The 18,592-nt window shown below is 51.2% G+C and overlaps 2 protein-coding genes across 2 annotated transcripts; both read right to left on the bottom strand.

Annotated features, from left to right (window-relative positions):
• Positions 1-2,073: 2,073 nt before the first annotated feature.
• Positions 2,074-3,204, bottom strand: LOC146237560 (trace amine-associated receptor 13c-like). Its single transcript, XM_084685956.1, has one exon. The coding sequence runs from the start codon at positions 3,202-3,204 to the stop codon at positions 2,224-2,226; it is 981 nt and encodes a 326-aa protein (XP_084542082.1). The 3' UTR covers positions 2,074-2,223.
• Positions 3,205-7,182: 3,978 nt separating this feature from the next.
• On the bottom strand, positions 7,183-8,939 carry LOC146237559 (trace amine-associated receptor 6-like). The gene has a single exon (XM_084685955.1). It carries the CDS (start codon positions 8,937-8,939, stop codon positions 7,959-7,961), a length of 981 nt encoding a protein of 326 aa, XP_084542081.1. The 3' UTR covers positions 7,183-7,958.
• Positions 8,940-18,592: the final 9,653 nt, after the last annotated feature.

Below are 18,592 nucleotides of genomic sequence, written 5' to 3'. Positions count from 1 at the left end.
TAGAAGGATGGATGGATGCATGGATGGATGGATAAGAGTTGTATCAGGGCTAGAATGATGGATAGAAACAGTTGGAATCAAATCAGAGGAAATGTAGAGAGGAATAGACAAGACTGAACAGAGATACCTTAGAGACCAAAATAATTGTCTAATTAATAAAATGGTAATAAAAGGAAAAAAGAAATGAATTGACTGACTGAATGCAGCTGTAGGTAAATAACTAAGAATTGAGTTGTGGATGTCAGTGAGTGTTTCAGCCATATAGCCTTTGAATTAGAGGATGACAAGGCTATTTGAATCTGTCTTGAAAACACAGACAAAACAATGAGGGTTGGTTTGCCAATTATCTACTATCACCCCCCCACACACACACACCACCACTACACACACTCACACACACATGCAGCACACACACACATTCATACACACACACACACACACTGTCCATCTCTCTCTCCCAATTTCTGCTTTACATGGGTCATGTACTAATTTCTAATATGTCACAGAAGCCACTTGATTGAACCTACTGTACAGTTAATGATGCAAACTTGTGTTAGAGATGTTAATAGCTATATTACATGCACATGTTGATAATTGTAAGTTCTGTAAAAAAAAGGAACAAATATATGTTTTTCCGTTGATGCTGTGCTGCAAAATGTGGGAACGTCTGCCTGAAACAGTTTCCTGTTCGACCCATTCATCATGTTCTCAATATTTTTACCACTTGTTTTTGCTTTTTATTTATTTGTTTGTGATACCACTAGCTTTTTCTTTTTTTTATCTGCCTTTTTAACACAGAAAAAAAGGAAAATCCAACTGGATATTTGAATAAACCGCAGTAGTACATAAATAACTAGAGTCTTCTTATCAGTAGTAATTGGCTTTAGCTACTTTGCACAGATGAATATCTTGGATAACTAGTTTGTTGGAAAAAACAATATATAGATATTTTTGCTTTACCTTTTAAGATGCCAGTGGAGACTGGAAGATGAATGGGATGTAACCATATTATTATACGTTGATAATATGAATACTGAATAATGAATATAAATAACAATGTAAATGACACTTTCTTTGTTACTTTGGTCAGTGTGGCATTGGCTAATGTGTCTTCTGTTTTTCCCTTGAATTTCAATTTAGGAAAACTATCTGGATGCGTGGGTGTATGAGTTTTGAATTTCTTATTTCTGTTCTTTTTTTGCACTTTGACATGTTTTCTGACTGTGTTCACACAATGAACTGATTGGTTTACTCTCACTACGAGCACTTACAGGAACATACATGAATAATTGAGTCTTAACAATTAGACAGATGACTAGAACTTGGTAGACACAAATAATCCGATCGTCTGTTTGCTGTAATACGTGTTGAACTGAGAATACTACCACAAACACTGCAGCGACTTATGCAGTCTGGTAAACTGATTTATTAATAATATGATAAGTTCAGATGTTCATATTTTAGTACAGATCAATCTGATGATACAGTCAAGTAATGAACTGTGTTTTTATACATTCAGTATCAATCACATTATTTACGTGCAAACAAAAGCCTTTACTAAGATATTTGCCAGGAACACTGTGACATTATGAAACATTTAACAAGAGTGTGGTGTAGATTCATTGAGATCAGGAAGTAAAAGGACTAACAGTCTTTTTCACCCATGCCCTGAATCAGCTGTAGACACAAACATCTCTCACACAAACTGTGCTGATAAGTCGTTTTAAGATGATCTAAATAAGATACCATTCATGCACTAATAAAAATAATTAGCAATACAAGTAAATACCTTAAATCAGGATCCCTTTGCAAAACCCAGTTAGTTTCCCTGACATTTCACTTTTTGATTGAGCCAAGTATGATTGTTTGTTTTGGCCAGACTGTTGACAGGGTAATGGGGTCAAGGCTACAGCTCTCCCTGCAGGCAGTCAGTGATACCTCACCCTTCACACATCCCCACTCTCTGAACAAGCTGCAAGATGCAGACTAGCACAGTAACCCAGTGCACTCAGCAGGTATATAATTCATAGATAAATTGAGTCAAATATGATAAATATCCCATGATTACTGTAGTATATCTAAAATGGACGGTTGAAGCACAGTCATACAGTGCACTGAGCAGGAATAGTAACTCAGGTCATTGTCATTTCATCATTTATCAAACTATTTAAACCCTGTGTCCCTCTGAGACACAGTGAGAAGGTGGACAATGTAAAATAGACACTACATCAGGTTGAGTTCAGAGGAGAAGGGCTGCAGTATCTTCAGGGTTATGATGTATTTCACAGACTTTTTAAACCAAGGGTAAAAGAAAGCATAGATCAGAGGGTTGAGACAGGAGTTGATCTGATAAATCCACATCATAGCAATCTGTAAGGACCAATCTGCAGACAAAGGTGAACAATAGTATGGAGCAAAGCAAAGCAGATACACTACTATAACTATGCTGAGAGTTTTTGCTGCTTTTCTCTCTGATTTACTCGTCTTCATCAAGTCAGACTCGATGCTCACTGACTTGGACTGGATGCTCCTGGCCTGGGAGATTGCAACAGTGAATATTCTTATATAGAGAACAACTATGACACAACAAGGGCAAATAAATGAGACAAGGAGGTCGACAATACCAGAGAAGGGTAAAAATATTACCACACACAGTCCAGTACAGCTATCATATGCATGTAGGTTACCCAGGTGGTCCATCATTATCCACCCGCAGTAACTTATAGAACAAATCCAGTTTAGGACACTAGATAAAATAATTCTCCTCATCGTGACCCTGGAGGGATACAGGAGTGGTTCACACACAGCAATGTAGCGGTCGACAGATATGAGAGCCAAGTTCCATATCGATGAGCAGGTAAAGATGCCGCTGGCATAGGGGACCAGAGAGCACATCAGCCTGCCCAGGTACCAGCAGGGGTTGGATCTGGTGATAATTTCCATAGGGATCATTTGTGATCCCACCAGGAGGTCGGCCAGGGCCAGGGAGAAGATCAGGACGTTGGTGGGGGTGTGGAGCTGCCTGAAGTGGGAGATGGAGATGAGGACCAGCATGTTGAGCAGCACCGTCAGCACAGACACAAAGGAGAGGGCAGTGTAGACGAGGGCAGACTCGTTCCTGGAGCGAACCTCCGTCTGGCAGGAAGTGTTGAGCAGGCAGGACAGAAGATCTTGTATCTCCTCCTCTCCTGGCAAGATCTGCATGAGGAGGCAGACGAAGAGAGATCAGCTCACCCACCTCCCTGACCAACCTCACCACTAGCGTCCCCTCCTGTATTTATATGTGAAAAATACCTATCTGCCTCCCCTTTTCCTTGTGTCTTTCCTTCCGACTTACATCACCATCTTCATCACCTCCTCTTCCTCTCCCCCCACCGTCCAGAATAGTCAACATACTTCACTAATGAGCTTTATCTGTCAGTTGGCACCAGAGGAGCCATTTAGAACCTCTGTCTGTTTGTCTGTTTCCATGACGGTCAAACTCTCACATGCTCAAGAGCAATTAAATGTGTTTATAGTCAAGTACTAAATATGAACACTTGTACAACAACAAATACAAATGATGCAAAACATATTGCTAATTGCAGTGATGGTGTTACACTGGTCAAAACTAATAATGTCTGTTTCAACCCTGTTAAACTAGAACATGACCAACAGATGGCGTCTCCTTCCTACACTTTGGTGTCACTGTTTGACTATCAAGGCACGGTTTCTCCCAGAAAAAAAGAATAATCTTAGAGGATGCATAACATGGGCTGTTTTTGAAACAGTTCATTAAACATGTGTAACGTGAGGGTTCGATATATGGTGGTTGGATCACTCTTAATAATCCATGACGATGGCGCTGACTGGCTGACGCTGTAACTGGCTGACTGACTGACTGACTGACGCTGACGCTGACGCTGACTGGCTGACTGGCTGACTGGCTGACTGGCTGACTGGCTGATGCTGACTGGCTGACGCTGTAACTGGCTGACTGGCTGACTGGCTGACTGGCTGATGCTGACGCTGACGCTGACTGGCTGACTGGCTGACTGGCTGACTGGCTGATGCTGACTGACTGACGCTGACTGGCTGACGCTGTAACTGGCTGACTGGCTGACTGGCTGACTGGCTGATGCTGACTGACGCTGACTGGCTGACTGGCTGACTGGCTGATGCCGACTGGCTGATGCTGATGCTGACGCTGACTGGCTGACTGGCTGACTGGCTGACTGGCTGATGCTGACTGGCTGATGCTGACGCTGACTGGCTGATGCTGACGCTGACTGGCTGACTGGCTTATGCTGACTGGCTGATGCTGACTGGCTGACGCTGTAACTGGCTGACTGACTGACTAGCTGATTCTGACTGGCTGATGCTGACGCTGACTGGCTGACTGGCTGATGCTGACTGGCTGATGCTGACGCTGACTGGCTGACTGGCTGACTGGCTGATGCTGACTGGCTGATGCTGACGCTGACTGGCTGGCAGGCTGACTGGCTGATGCTGACTGGCTGATGCTGACTGGCTGATGCTGACTGGCTGACGCTGACTGGCTGATGCTGACTGGCTGATGATGACGCTGACTGGCTGACTGACTGACTGACGCTGACGCTGACGCTGACTGGCTGACTGGCTGATGCTGACTGGCTGATGCTGACGCTGACGGACTGACTGATGCTGACGCTGACTGGCTGACTGGCTGACTAGCTGACTGGCTGACTGGCTGACTGACTGACGCTGACGCTGACGCTGACTGGCTGACTGACTGACTGACTGACGCTGACTGGCTGATGCTGACGCTGACTGGCTGACTGGCTGACTGGCTGATGCTGACTGACTGACGCTGACGCTGACGCTGACTGGCTGACTGGCTGACTGGCTGATGCTGACTGGCTGATGCTGACGCTGACTGGCTGACTGGCTGACTGGCTGACTGGCTTACTGGCTGACTGGCTGATGCTGACTGGCTGATGATGACGCTGACTGGCTGACTGACTGACTGACGCTGACGCTGACTGGCTGACTGGCTGATGCTGACTGGCTGATGCTGACGCTGACGCTGACGCTGACGCTGACTGGCTGACTGGCTGACTGGCTGACTGGCTGACTGGCTGATGCTGACTGGCTGATGCTGACGCTGACTGGCTGACTGGCTGACTGGCTGATGCTGACTGACTGACGCTGACGCTGACGCTGACGCTGACTGGCTGACTGGCTGACTGGCTGATGCTGACTGGCTGATGCTGACGCTGACTGGCTGACTGGCTGACTGGCTGACTGGCTGACTGGCTGATGCTGACCGGCTGATGCTGTAACTGGCTGACTGGCTGATGCTGACTGGCTGACGCTGACGCTGACTGGCTGACTGGCTGACTGGCTGACTGGCTGATGCTGACTGGCTGACGCTGTAACTGGCTGACTGACTGGCTGATGCTGACTGGCTGACGCTGACTGGCTGATGCTGACTGGCTGATGCTGACGCTGACTGGCTGACTGGCTGACTGGCTGACTGTCTGATGCTGACTGGCTGATGCTGACGCTGACTAGCTGACTGGCTGATGCTGACGCTGACTGGCTGATTGGCTGACTGGCTGATGCTAACTGGTTGATGCTGACGCTGACTGGCTGACTGGCTGATGCTGACTGGCTGATGCTGATGCTGACTGGCTGACTGGCTGACTGGCTGATGCTGACTGACTGATGCTGATGCTGACTGGCTGACTGGCTGATGCTGACTGGCTGATGCTGACGCTGACTGGCTGACTGGCTGATGCTGACTGACTGATGCTGTAACTGGCTGACTGACTGACTGGCTGATGCTGATGCTGACTGGCTGATGCTGACGCGTTCACGGGCTGACGCGCTGATTGGCTGATGTGTCCATTCATGCTATCATGCACTAATAAAATAATTAGCAATACAAGTAAATACTTTCAATCAGGATCCCTTTAGCAGCGCCCAGTTCATTTTCCTGACTGCATATTTGTTTTTGTTTTGCTTTTTGTTTCAACTGTGATTGTTTGTCTTCGCCAGACCGTTGACAGGGTAATGGGGTCAAGACTACAGCTCTCCCTGCAGGCAGTCAGTGATACCTCACCCTTCACACCTCCCCAATCTCTGAACAAGCTGCAAGATGCAGACTAGCACAGTAACCCAGTGCACTCAGCAGGTATAGACTTAAAAAATAAATTGACTCAAGTATGATATAGATCTCATGATCACCGTAGTATATCTAACAGGGACTGTTGAAGCACAGTCACCCAGTGCACTCAGCAGGTACAGCAACTCAGGGCATTCTCATTTTATCATTTTATCACTGCAAAACATATTGTTAATTGCAGTGATGATGTCACTCTGGGTAAAACTAATGAAGTCTGTTTCAACCCTGTTGAACTAAAATATGACCAACAGATGGTGTCTCCTTCCTACAATTTGGTGTCACTGTTTGACTATCAAGGCACAGTTTCTCCCAGGTTAATGTGTCTCTTAGAGGATTCATAACATGGGATGTTTTAGTTCATAAAACATGTACTGTCATCCTTGCACGACATGACCAGCAGCAAGGCCTAATTGACGTGACCTTATATAAAGATTAAACTTCCCTCTTCTGACGTTCTGTCAAGTATCATCAATTAAGCAAACCTAAGACTTGCTGTCAAGACGTGTACACGTTAAGGAGAATCATTGTGCTTCATGAATCAACAACTGCTGTGTAAACAGATAGGACGGTTATGTATGAGATCATAACAAGGCTGACTGTGTCATTCATACACCCCAGTATTGAAACCAGACACATTATAGAAACAATCATGTTGTTTACAGGCACCTGTAATTTATGGTTGATTGTAGGGCCGTCTTGTGACCAGCAGATGGCGACCTCTTCCTGCACTCTGGTCATATTGATTGACTGGCAGTGATTTGTTCATCCCTCAAATTCTGACCTTAATTATGACCTTACACCCTCCAACAACGGTTATCTTTATGTTTGGTATGATTTGGCATTACATTTTAGAATTACTGCGGCTTGAATGCCCATGAAATTATTTAAATATTAAAAAGGATGAGCTATCTTTGATCTTTGTTTCCCCTCTGAGACCAATAACTACAACTTACTGTAGTAGTTTCTGAGAGAGACGTGTAATTAACTTCAAACTTCAAAAAAATGTCAAAGCACACATTGCACAAAGACAATCAGGGTAAGAGCTCTTTTATTTATCAACACTTTCACATTTCAGTCGTTACTGTCTGATAAAACTGTATTTAGGTATATTTGTTGGGTATAACAGCAAATACATGATACTCTACAAAACAAATGCAACACATATTTTAGTCACCATAAAAAAACGGTGGCATATTGAAACATCTGTAAAAGACTTAAAATATAGCATGTTAAATCTAATCATCATATGTAGCAAATTAACAAAGTGCAGTCCATCTAGCATGGTCAGATACAACCACTCACACATGTAGGGATGCAGCATTAATAGTGAACTGAAATGCTCTCTTGCTGTAATACAAATAATTTGAACACATTATACCATGTTCCTTTCGGCAATCCCCTATGTTTCTGACTGCATGTGTAATTTAATTTAGTTTAGGATTGAAACAGGTATGATTGTTTGTCTTGGCCAGACTGTTGACAGGGTAATGGGGTCAAGGCTACAGCTCTCCCTGCAGGCAGTCAGTGATACCTCACCCTTCACAGATCCTCTCTCTCTAAACAAGCTGCAAGATGCAGACTAGCACAGTAACACAGTGCACTCAGCAGGTATAGAATTCATAAAGACATTTCGTCAATAAATATCCCATTATTATCCCATTATTATATCTAAAATGGACAGTTGAAGCACAGTCACACAGAGCACTGAGTAGGAATAGTAACTCAGGTCATTGTCATTTCATCATTTATCAAACTATTTAAACTCTGATTCCCTCTGAGACACAGTGAGAAGGTGGACAATGTAAAATAGACACTACATCAGGTTGAGTTCAGAGGAGAAGGGCTGCAGTATCTTCAGGGTTATGATGTATTTTACAGACTTTTTAAACCACGGGTAAAAGAAAGCATAGATCAGAGGGTTGAGACAGGAGTTCATCTGAAAAATCCAAATCATAGCCATCTGTGAGGACCAATCTGCAGAGAAAGGTGAACAGAAGTATGGAGCAAAGCAAAGCAGATAAACCACTATAACTATACTAAGAGTTTTTGCTGCTTTTCTCTCTGATTTACTTGTCTTCATCGAGTCAGACTCAGTGCTCACTGAGTTGGACTGGATGCTCCTGGCCTGGGAGATTGCCACGACAAATATTCTCACGTAAAGAATTATGATAATGCCAAAAGGGAAAAGAAATGAGACCAAAAGGTCCACAATCGCAGAGTTGGGTAAATATATGAACACACACAGTCCAGTACAGCTGTCGTATGCATTAGAGTTATCTAAGTGGTCCATCAGAAAACACCCACAGTAAATTATAGAACAAATCCAGTTTAGGACACTAGATAAAATAATCCTCCTCATCGTGACCCTGGAGGGATACAGGAGTGGTTCACACACAGCAATGTAGCGGTCGACAGATATGAGAGCCAGGTTCCATATAGAGGAAAAGGTAAAGATGCTGCTGGCATAGGGGACCAGAGAGCACATCAGCCTGCCCAGGTACCAGCAGGGGTTGGATCTGGTGATCATATCCAGAGGGATCATCTGTGCTCCCACCAGGAGGTCGGCCAGGGCCAGGGAGAAGATCAGGACGTTGGTGGGGGTGTGGAGCTGCCTGAAGTGGGAGATGGAGATGAGGACCAGCATGTTGAGCAGCACCGTCAGCACAGACACAAAGGAGAGGGCAGTGTAGACGAGGGCAGACTCATACCTGGAGCGAACATGCGTCTGGCAGGAAGTGTTTAGCTGGCAGGACAGAAGATCTTGTATCTCCTCCTCTCCTGGCAAGATCTGCATGAGGAGGCAGACGAAGAGAGATCAGATCACCCACCTCCCTGACCAACCTCACCACGAGAGTCCCCTCCTGTATTTATATGTGAAAAATACCTATCTGCCTCCCCCTTTCCTTGCGTCTTTCCTTCTGACTTACATCAACATCTTCATCACCTCCTCTTCCTCTCCCCCACCTTCCAGAAAAGTCAACAAACTTCACTAATGAGCTTTATCTGTCAGTTGGCACCAGAGGAGCCATTTAGCACCTCTGTCTGTTTGTCTGTTTCCATGACGGTCAAACTCTCACATGCTCAAGAGCAATTAAATGTGTTTGTAGTCAAGTACTAAATATGAACACTTGTACAACAACAAATACAAATGATGCAAAACATATTGCTAATTGCAGTGATGGTGTTACACTGGTCAAAACTAATGATGTCTGTTTCAACCCTGTTAAACTAGAACATGACCAACAGATGGCGTCTCCTTCCTACACTTTGGTGTCACTGTTTGACTATCAAGGCACGGTTTCTCCCAGAAAAAAAGAATAATCTTAGAGGATGCATAACATGGGCTGTTTTTGAAACAGTTCATTAAACATGTGTAACGTGAGGGTTCGATATATGGTGGTTGGATCACTCTTAATAATCCATGACGATGGCGCTGACTGGCTGACGCTGTAACTGGCTGACTGACTGACTGACTGACTGACTGACGCTGACGCTGACGCTGACGCTGACTGGCTGACTGGCTGACTGGATGACTGGATGACTGACTGACGCTGACTGGCTGACTGGCTGACTGGCTGACTGGCTGACTGGCTGATGCTGACTGGCTGACGCTGTAACTGGCTGACTGGCTGATGCTGACTGAATGACGCTGACGCTGACTGGCTGACGCTGTAACTGGCTGACTGGCTGACTGGCTGACTGGCTGACTGGCTGATGCTGACTTGCTGATGCTGACGCTGACTGGCTGACTGGCTGACTGGCTGATGCTGACTGGCTGATGCTGACTGGCTGATGCTGACGCTGACTGGCTGACTGGCTGACTGGCTGGCTGACTGGCTGACTGGCTGATGCTGACGCTGACTGGCTGACTGGCTGATGCTGACTGGCTGATGCTGACGCTGACTTGCTGATGCTGACGCTGACTGGCTGACTGGCTGACTGGCTGATGCTGACTGGCTGATGCTGACTGGCTGATGCTGACGCTGACTGGCTGACTGGCTGACTGGCTGGCTGACTGGCTGACTGGCTGATGCTGACGCTGACTGGCTGACTGGCTGATGCTGACTGGCTGATGCTGACGCTGACTGGCTGATGCTGACGCTGACTGGCTGACTGGCTGATGCTGACTGGCTGATGCTGACGCTGACTGGCTGATGCTGACTGGCTGACTGGCTGACTGGCTGATGCTGACTGGCTGATGCTGACGCTGACTGGCTGACTGACTGACTGACTGACGCTGACGCTGACGCTGACTGGCTGACTGGCTGATGCTGACTGGCTGATACTGACGCTGACGGACTGACTGATGCTGACGCTGACTGGCTGACTGGCTGACTGGCTGACTAGCTGACTAGCTGACTGGCTGACTGGCTGACTGACTGACGCTGACTGACTGACTGACTGACTGACTGACTGACGCTGACTCTGACTGGCTGACTGGCTGATGCTGACTGGCTGATGCTGACGCTGACTGGCTGACTGGCTGATGCTGACTGGCTGACGCTGACTGGCTGATGCTGACTGGCTGATGCTGACGCTGACTGGCTGACTGGCTGACTGGCTGACTGGCTGATGCTGACTGGCTGATGCTGACGCTGACTGGCTGACTGGCTGATGCTGACGCTGACTGGCTGTTTGGCTGACTGGCTGATGCTAACTGGTTGATGCTGACGCTGACTGGCTGACTGGCTGATGCTGACTGGCTGATGCTGATGCTGACTGGCTGACTGGCTGACTGGCTGATGCTGACTGGCTGATGCTGACTGGCTGATGCTGACGCTGACTGGCTGACTGGCTGACTGGCTGATGCTGACTGGCTGATGCTGACGCTCACAGGCTGGCTGGCTGAATGGCTGATGCTGACGCTGATGCTGACGCTGACTGGCTGACTGGCTGATGCTGACGCTGACTGGCTGACGCTGACTGGCTGACTGGCTGATGCTGACTGGCTGATGCTGAGGCTGACTGGCTGACTGACTGACTGACTGACTGACTGACTGACGCTGACGCTGACTGGCTGACTGGCTGATGCTGACTGGCTGATACTGACGCTGACGGACTGACTGACGCTGACGCTGACTGGCTGACTGGCTGACTGATTAACTGACTGACGCTGACTGGCTGACTAGCTGACTGACTAACTGACTGACGCTGACTGGCTGACTAGCTGATGCTGACTGGCTGATGCTGACGCTGACTGGCTGACTGGCTGATGCTGACTGACTGACGCTGACGCTGACTGGCTGATGCTGACTGGCTGATGCTGTAACTGGCTGATGCTGACGCTGACTGGCTGACTGGCTGATGCTGACTGGCTGATGCTGACGCTGACTGGCTGACTGGCTGATGCTGTAACTGGCTGATGCTGACGCTGACTGGCTGACTGGCTGATGCTGACTGGCTGATGCTGACGCTGACTGGCTGGCTGACTGACTGACTGACTGACTGACTGACTGACGCTGACGCTGACACTGACGCTGACTGGCTGACTGGCTGATGCTGACTGGCTGATACTGACGCTGACGGACTGACTGACGCTGACGCTGACTGGCTGACTGGCTGACTGGCTGACTAGCTGACTAGCTGACTGGCTGACTGGCTGACTGACTGACGCTGACTGACTGACTGACTGACTGACTGACTGACTGACGCTGACTGACTGACTGACTGACTGACGCTGACTCTGACTGGCTGACTGGCTGATGCTGACTGGCTGATGCTGACGCTGACTGGCTGACTGGCTGACTGGCTGACTGGCTGACTGGCTGATGCTGACTGGCTGACGCTGACGCTGACGCTGACTGGCTGACTGGCTGATTGGCTGATGCTCACTGGCTGACGCTGTAACTGGCTGACTGACTGGCTGATGCTGACTGGCTGATGCTGACGCTGACTGGCTGACTGGCTGATGCTGACTGGCTGACGCTGACTGGCTGATGCTGACGCTGACTGGCTGACTGGCTGACTGGCTGACTGGCTGATGCTGACTGGCTGATGCTGACGCTGACTGGCTGACTGGCTGATGCTGACGCTGACTGGCTGTTTGGCTGACTGGCTGATGCTAACTGGTTGATGCTGACGCTGACTGGCTGACTGGCTGATGCTGACTGACTGATGCTGACGCTGACTGGCTGACTGGCTGATGCTGACGCTGACTGGCTGACTGGCTGATGCTGACGCTGACTGGCTGTTTGGCTGACTGGCTGATGCTAACTGGTTGATGCTGACGCTGACTGGCTGACTGGCTGATGCTGACTGGCTGATGCTGATGCTGACTGGCTGACTGGCTGATGCTGACTTGCTGACGCTGACTGGCTGATGCTGACTGGCTGATGCTGACGCTGACTGGCTGACTGGCTGACTGGCTGATGCTGACTGGCTGATGCTGACTGGCTGATGCTGACGCTGACTGGCTGACTGGCTGACTGGCTGATGCTGACTGGCTGATGCTGACGCTCACAGGCTGGCTGGCTGAATGGCTGATGCTGACGCTGATGCTGACGCTGACTGGCTGACTGGCTGATGCTGACTTGCTGACGCTGACTGGCTGATGCTGACTGGCTGATGCTGACGCTGACTGGCTGACTGGCTGACTGGCTGATGCTGACTGGCTGATGCTGACTGGCTGATGCTGACGCTGACTGGCTGACTGGCTGACTGGCTGATGCTGACTGGCTGATGCTGACGCTCACAGGCTGGCTGGCTGAATGGCTGATGCTGACGCTGATGCTGACGCTGACTGGCTGACTGGCTGATGCTGACGCTGACTGGCTGACGCTGACTGGCTGACTGGCTGATGCTGACTGGCTGATGCTGACGCTGACTGGCTGACTGACTGACTGACTGACTGACTGACTGACGCTGACTGGCTGACTGGCTGATGCTGACTGGCTGATACTGACGCTGACGGACTGACTGACGCTGACGCTGATGCTCACTGGCTGACGCTGTAACTGGCTGACTGACTGGCTGATGCTGACTGGCTGATGCTGACGCTGACTGGCTGACTGGCTGATGCTGACTGGCTGACGCTGACTGGCTGATGCTGACGCTGACTGGCTGACTGGCTGACTGGCTGACTGGCTGATGCTGACTGGCTGATGCTGACGCTGACTGGCTGACTGGCTGATGCTGACGCTGACTGGCTGTTTGGCTGACTGGCTGATGCTAACTGGTTGATGCTGACGCTGACTGGCTGACTGGCTGATGCTGACTGGCTGATGCTGATGCTGACTGGCTGACTGGCTGATGCTGACTGACTGATGCTGACGCTGACTGGCTGACTGGCTGATGCTGACGCTGACTGGCTGACTGGCTGATGCTAACTGGTTGATGCTGACGCTGACTGGCTGACTGGCTGATGCTGACTGGCTGATGCTGATGCTGACTGGCTGACTGGCTGATGCTGACTGACTGATGCTGACGCTGACTGGCTGACTAGCTGATGCTGACTGGCTGACTGGCTGATGCTGACTGGCTGATGCTGATGCTGACTGGCTGACTGGCTGATGCTGACTGACTGATGCTGACGCTGACTGGCTGACTAGCTGATGCTGACTGGCTGATGCTGACGCTGACTGGCTGACTGGCTGATGCTGACTTGCTGACGCTGACTGGCTGATGCTGACTGGCTGATGCTGACGCTGACTGGCTGTTTGGCTGACTGGCTGATGCTAACTGGTTGATGCTGACGCTGACTGGCTGACTGGCTGATGCTGACTGACTGATGCTGACGCTGACTGGCTGACTGGCTGATGCTGACTGACTGATGCTGACGCTGACTGGCTGACTGGCTGATGCTGACGCTGACTGGCTGACTGGCTGATGCTGACGCTGACTGGCTGTTTGGCTGACTGGCTGATGCTAACTGGTTGATGCTGACGCTGACTGGCTGACTGGCTGATGCTGACTGGCTGATGCTGATGCTGACTGGCTGACTGGCTGATGCTGACTTGCTGACGCTGACTGGCTGATGCTGACTGGCTGATGCTGACGCTGACTGGCTGACTGGCTGACTGGCTGATGCTGACTGGCTGATGCTGACTGGCTGATGCTGACGCTGACTGGCTGACTGGCTGACTGGCTGATGCTGACTGGCTGATGCTGACGCTCACAGGCTGGCTGGCTGAATGGCTGATGCTGACGCTGATGCTGACGCTGACTGGCTGACTGGCTGATGCTGACTTGCTGACGCTGACTGGCTGATGCTGACTGGCTGATGCTGACGCTGACTGGCTGACTGGCTGACTGGCTGATGCTGACTGGCTGATGCTGACTGGCTGATGCTGACGCTGACTGGCTGACTGGCTGACTGGCTGATGCTGACTGGCTGATGCTGACGCTCACAGGCTGGCTGGCTGAATGGCTGATGCTGACGCTGATGCTGACGCTGACTGGCTGACTGGCTGATGCTGACGCTGACTGGCTGACGCTGACTGGCTGACTGGCTGATGCTGACTGGCTGATGCTGACGCTGACTGGCTGACTGACTGACTGACTGACTGACTGACTGACGCTGACTGGCTGACTGGCTGATGCTGACTGGCTGATACTGACGCTGACGGACTGACTGACGCTGACGCTGATGCTCACTGGCTGACGCTGTAACTGGCTGACTGACTGGCTGATGCTGACTGGCTGATGCTGACGCTGACTGGCTGACTGGCTGATGCTGACTGGCTGACGCTGACTGGCTGATGCTGACGCTGACTGGCTGACTGGCTGACTGGCTGACTGGCTGATGCTGACTGGCTGATGCTGACGCTGACTGGCTGACTGGCTGATGCTGACGCTGACTGGCTGTTTGGCTGACTGGCTGATGCTAACTGGTTGATGCTGACGCTGACTGGCTGACTGGCTGATGCTGACTGGCTGATGCTGATGCTGACTGGCTGACTGGCTGATGCTGACTGACTGATGCTGACGCTGACTGGCTGACTGGCTGATGCTGACGCTGACTGGCTGACTGGCTGATGCTGACGCTGACTGGCTGTTTGGCTGACTGGCTGATGCTAACTGGTTGATGCTGACGCTGACTGGCTGACTGGCTGATGCTGACTGGCTGATGCTGATGCTGACTGGCTGACTGGCTGATGCTGACTGACTGATGCTGACGCTGACTGGCTGACTAGCTGATGCTGACTGGCTGATGCTGACGCTGACTGGCTGACTGGCTGATGCTGACTTGCTGACGCTGACTGGCTGATGCTGACTGGCTGATGCTGACGCTGACTGGCTGACTGGCTGACTGGCTGATGCTGACTGGCTGATGCTGACTGGCTGATGCTGACGCTGACTGGCTGACTGGCTGACTGGCTGATGCTGACTGGCTGATGCTGACGCTCACAGGCTGGCTGGCTGAATGGCTGATGCTGACGCTGATGCTGACGCTGACTGGCTGACTGGCTGATGCTGACGCTGACTGGCTGACGCTGACTGGCTGACTGGCTGATGCTGACTGGCTGATGCTGACGCTGACTGGCTGACTGACTGACTGACTGACTGACTGACTGACTGACGCTGACGCTGACTGGCTGACTGGCTGATGCTGACTGGCTGATACTGACGCTGACGGACTGACTGACGCTGACGCTGATGCTCACTGGCTGACGCTGTAACTGGCTGACTGACTGGCTGATGCTGACTGGCTGATGCTGACGCTGACTGGCTGACTGGCTGATGCTGACTGGCTGACGCTGACTGGCTGATGCTGACGCTGACTGGCTGACTGGCTGACTGGCTGACTGGCTGATGCTGACTGGCTGATGCTGACGCTGACTGGCTGACTGGCTGATGCTGACGCTGACTGGCTGTTTGGCTGACTGGCTGATGCTAACTGGTTGATGCTGACGCTGACTGGCTGACTGGCTGATGCTGACTGGCTGATGCTGATGCTGACTGGCTGACTGGCTGATGCTGACTGACTGATGCTGACGCTGACTGGCTGACTGGCTGATGCTGACGCTGACTGGCTGACTGGCTGATGCTGACGCTGACTGGCTGTTTGGCTGACTGGCTGATGCTAACTGGTTGATGCTGACGCTGACTGGCTGACTGGCTGATGCTGACTGGCTGATGCTGATGCTGACTGGCTGACTGGCTGATGCTGACTGACTGATGCTGACGCTGACTGGCTGACTAGCTGATGCTGACTGGCTGATGCTGACGCTGACTGGCTGACTGGCTGATGCTGACTTGCTGACGCTGACTGGCTGATGCTGACTGGCTGATGCTGACGCTGACTGGCTGACTGGCTGACTGGCTGATGCTGACTGGCTGATGCTGATGCTGACTGGCTGACTGGCTGATGCTGACTGACTGATGCTGACGCTGACTGGCTGACTGGCTGATGCTGACGCTGACTGGCTGACTGGCTGATGCTGACGCTGACTGGCTGTTTGGCTGACTGGCTGATGCTAACTGGTTGATGCTGACGCTGACTGGCTGACTGGCTGATGCTGACTGGCTGATGCTGATGCTGACTGGCTGACTGGCTGATGCTGACTGACTGATGCTGACGCTGACTGGCTGACTAGCTGATGCTGACTGGCTGATGCTGACGCTGACTGGCTGACTGGCTGATGCTGACTTGCTGACGCTGACTGGCTGATGCTGACTGGCTGATGCTGACGCTGACTGGCTGACTGGCTGACTGGCTGATGCTGACTGGCTGATGCTGACTGGCTGATGCTGACGCTGACTGGCTGACTGGCTGACTGGCTGATGCTGACTGGCTGATGCTGACGCTCACAGGCTGGCTGGCTGAATGGCTGATGCTGACGCTGATGCTGACGCTGACTGGCTGACTGGCTGATGCTGACGCTGACTGGCTGACGCTGACTGGCTGACTGGCTGATGCTGACTGGCTGATGCTGACGCTGACTGGCTGACTGACTGACTGACTGACTGACTGACTGACTGACGCTGACGCTGACTGGCTGACTGGCTGATGCTGACTGGCTGATACTGACGCTGACGGACTGACTGACGCTGACGCTGACTGGCTGACTGATTAACTGACTGACGCTGACTGGCTGACTAGCTGACTGACTAACTGACTGACGCTGACTGGCTGACTAGCTGATGCTGACTGGCTGATGCTGACGCTGACTGGCTGACTGGCTGATGCTGACTGACTGACGCTGACGCTGACTGGCTGATGCTGACTGGCTGATGCTGTAACTGGCTGATGCTGACGCTGGAAGGCTGACTGGCTGATGCTGACTGGCTGATGCTGACGCTGACTGGCTGACTGGCTGATGCTGACGCTGACTGGCTGTTTGGCTGACTGGCTGATGCTAACTGGTTGATGCTGACGCTGACTGGCTGACTGGCTGATGCTGACTGGCTGATGCTGATGCTGACTGGCTGACTGGCTGATGCTGACTGACTGATGCTGACGCTGACTGGCTGACTGGCTGATGCTGACGCTGACTGGCTGACTGGCTGATGCTGACGCTGACTGGCTGTTTGGCTGACTGGCTGATGCTAACTGGTTGATGCTGACGCTGACTGGCTGACTGGCTGATGCTGACTGGCTGATGCTGATGCTGACTGGCTGACTGGCTGATGCTGACTGACTGATGCTGACGCTGACTGGCTGACTAGCTGATGCTGACTGGCTGATGCTGACGCTGACTGGCTGACTGGCTGATGCTGACTTGCTGACGCTGACTGGCTGATGCTGACTGGCTGATGCTGACGCTGACTGGCTGACTGGCTGACTGGCTGATGCTGACTGGCTGATGCTGACTGGCTGATGCTGACGCTGACTGGCTGACTGGCTGACTGGCTGATGCTGACTGGCTGATGCTGACGCTCACAGGCTGGCTGGCTGAATGGCTGATGCTGACGCTGATGCTGACGCTGACTGGCTGACTGGCTGATGCTGACGCTGACTGGCTGACGCTGACTGGCTGACTGGCTGATGCTGACTGGCTGATGCTGACGCTGACTGGCTGACTGACTGACTGACTGACTGACTGACTGACTGACGCTGACGCTGACTGGCTGACTGGCTGATGCTGACTGGCTGATACTGACGCTGACGGACTGACTGACGCTGACGCTGACTGGCTGACTGGCTGACTGATTAACTGACTGACGCTGACTGGCTGACTAGCTGACTGACTAACTGACTGACGCTGACTGGCTGACTAGCTGATGCTGACTGGCTGATGCTGACGCTGACTGGCTGACTGGCTGATGCTGACTGACTGACGCTGACGCTGACTGGCTGATGCTGACTGGCTGATGCTGTAACTGGCTGATGCTGACGCTGACTGGCTGACTGGCTGATGCTGACTGGCTGATGCTGACGCTGACTGGCTGACTGGCTGATGCTGTAACTGGCTGATGCTGACGCTGACTGGCTGACTGGCTGACTGGCTGATGCTGACTGGCTGATGCTGACGCTGACTGGCTGACTGACTGACTGACTGACTGACT

This window comes from Hypomesus nipponensis, chromosome 21 (assembly GCF_054491055.1).
Source record: "Hypomesus nipponensis isolate SF chromosome 21, ASM5449105v1, whole genome shotgun sequence".
NCBI classification, from domain to species: domain Eukaryota; kingdom Metazoa; phylum Chordata; class Actinopteri; order Osmeriformes; family Osmeridae; genus Hypomesus; species Hypomesus nipponensis.
Note: the sequence above shows the minus strand (reverse complement) of the source record. Positions and strands in the feature narration are given on the sequence as shown.

Coding starts and splice junctions, on each gene's coding strand:
- LOC146237560 (XM_084685956.1), bottom strand. CDS start 3,204: ATGCAGATCTTGCCAGGAGAGGAGGAGATACAAGATCTTCTGTCCTGC.
- LOC146237559 (XM_084685955.1), bottom strand. CDS start 8,939: ATGCAGATCTTGCCAGGAGAGGAGGAGATACAAGATCTTCTGTCCTGC.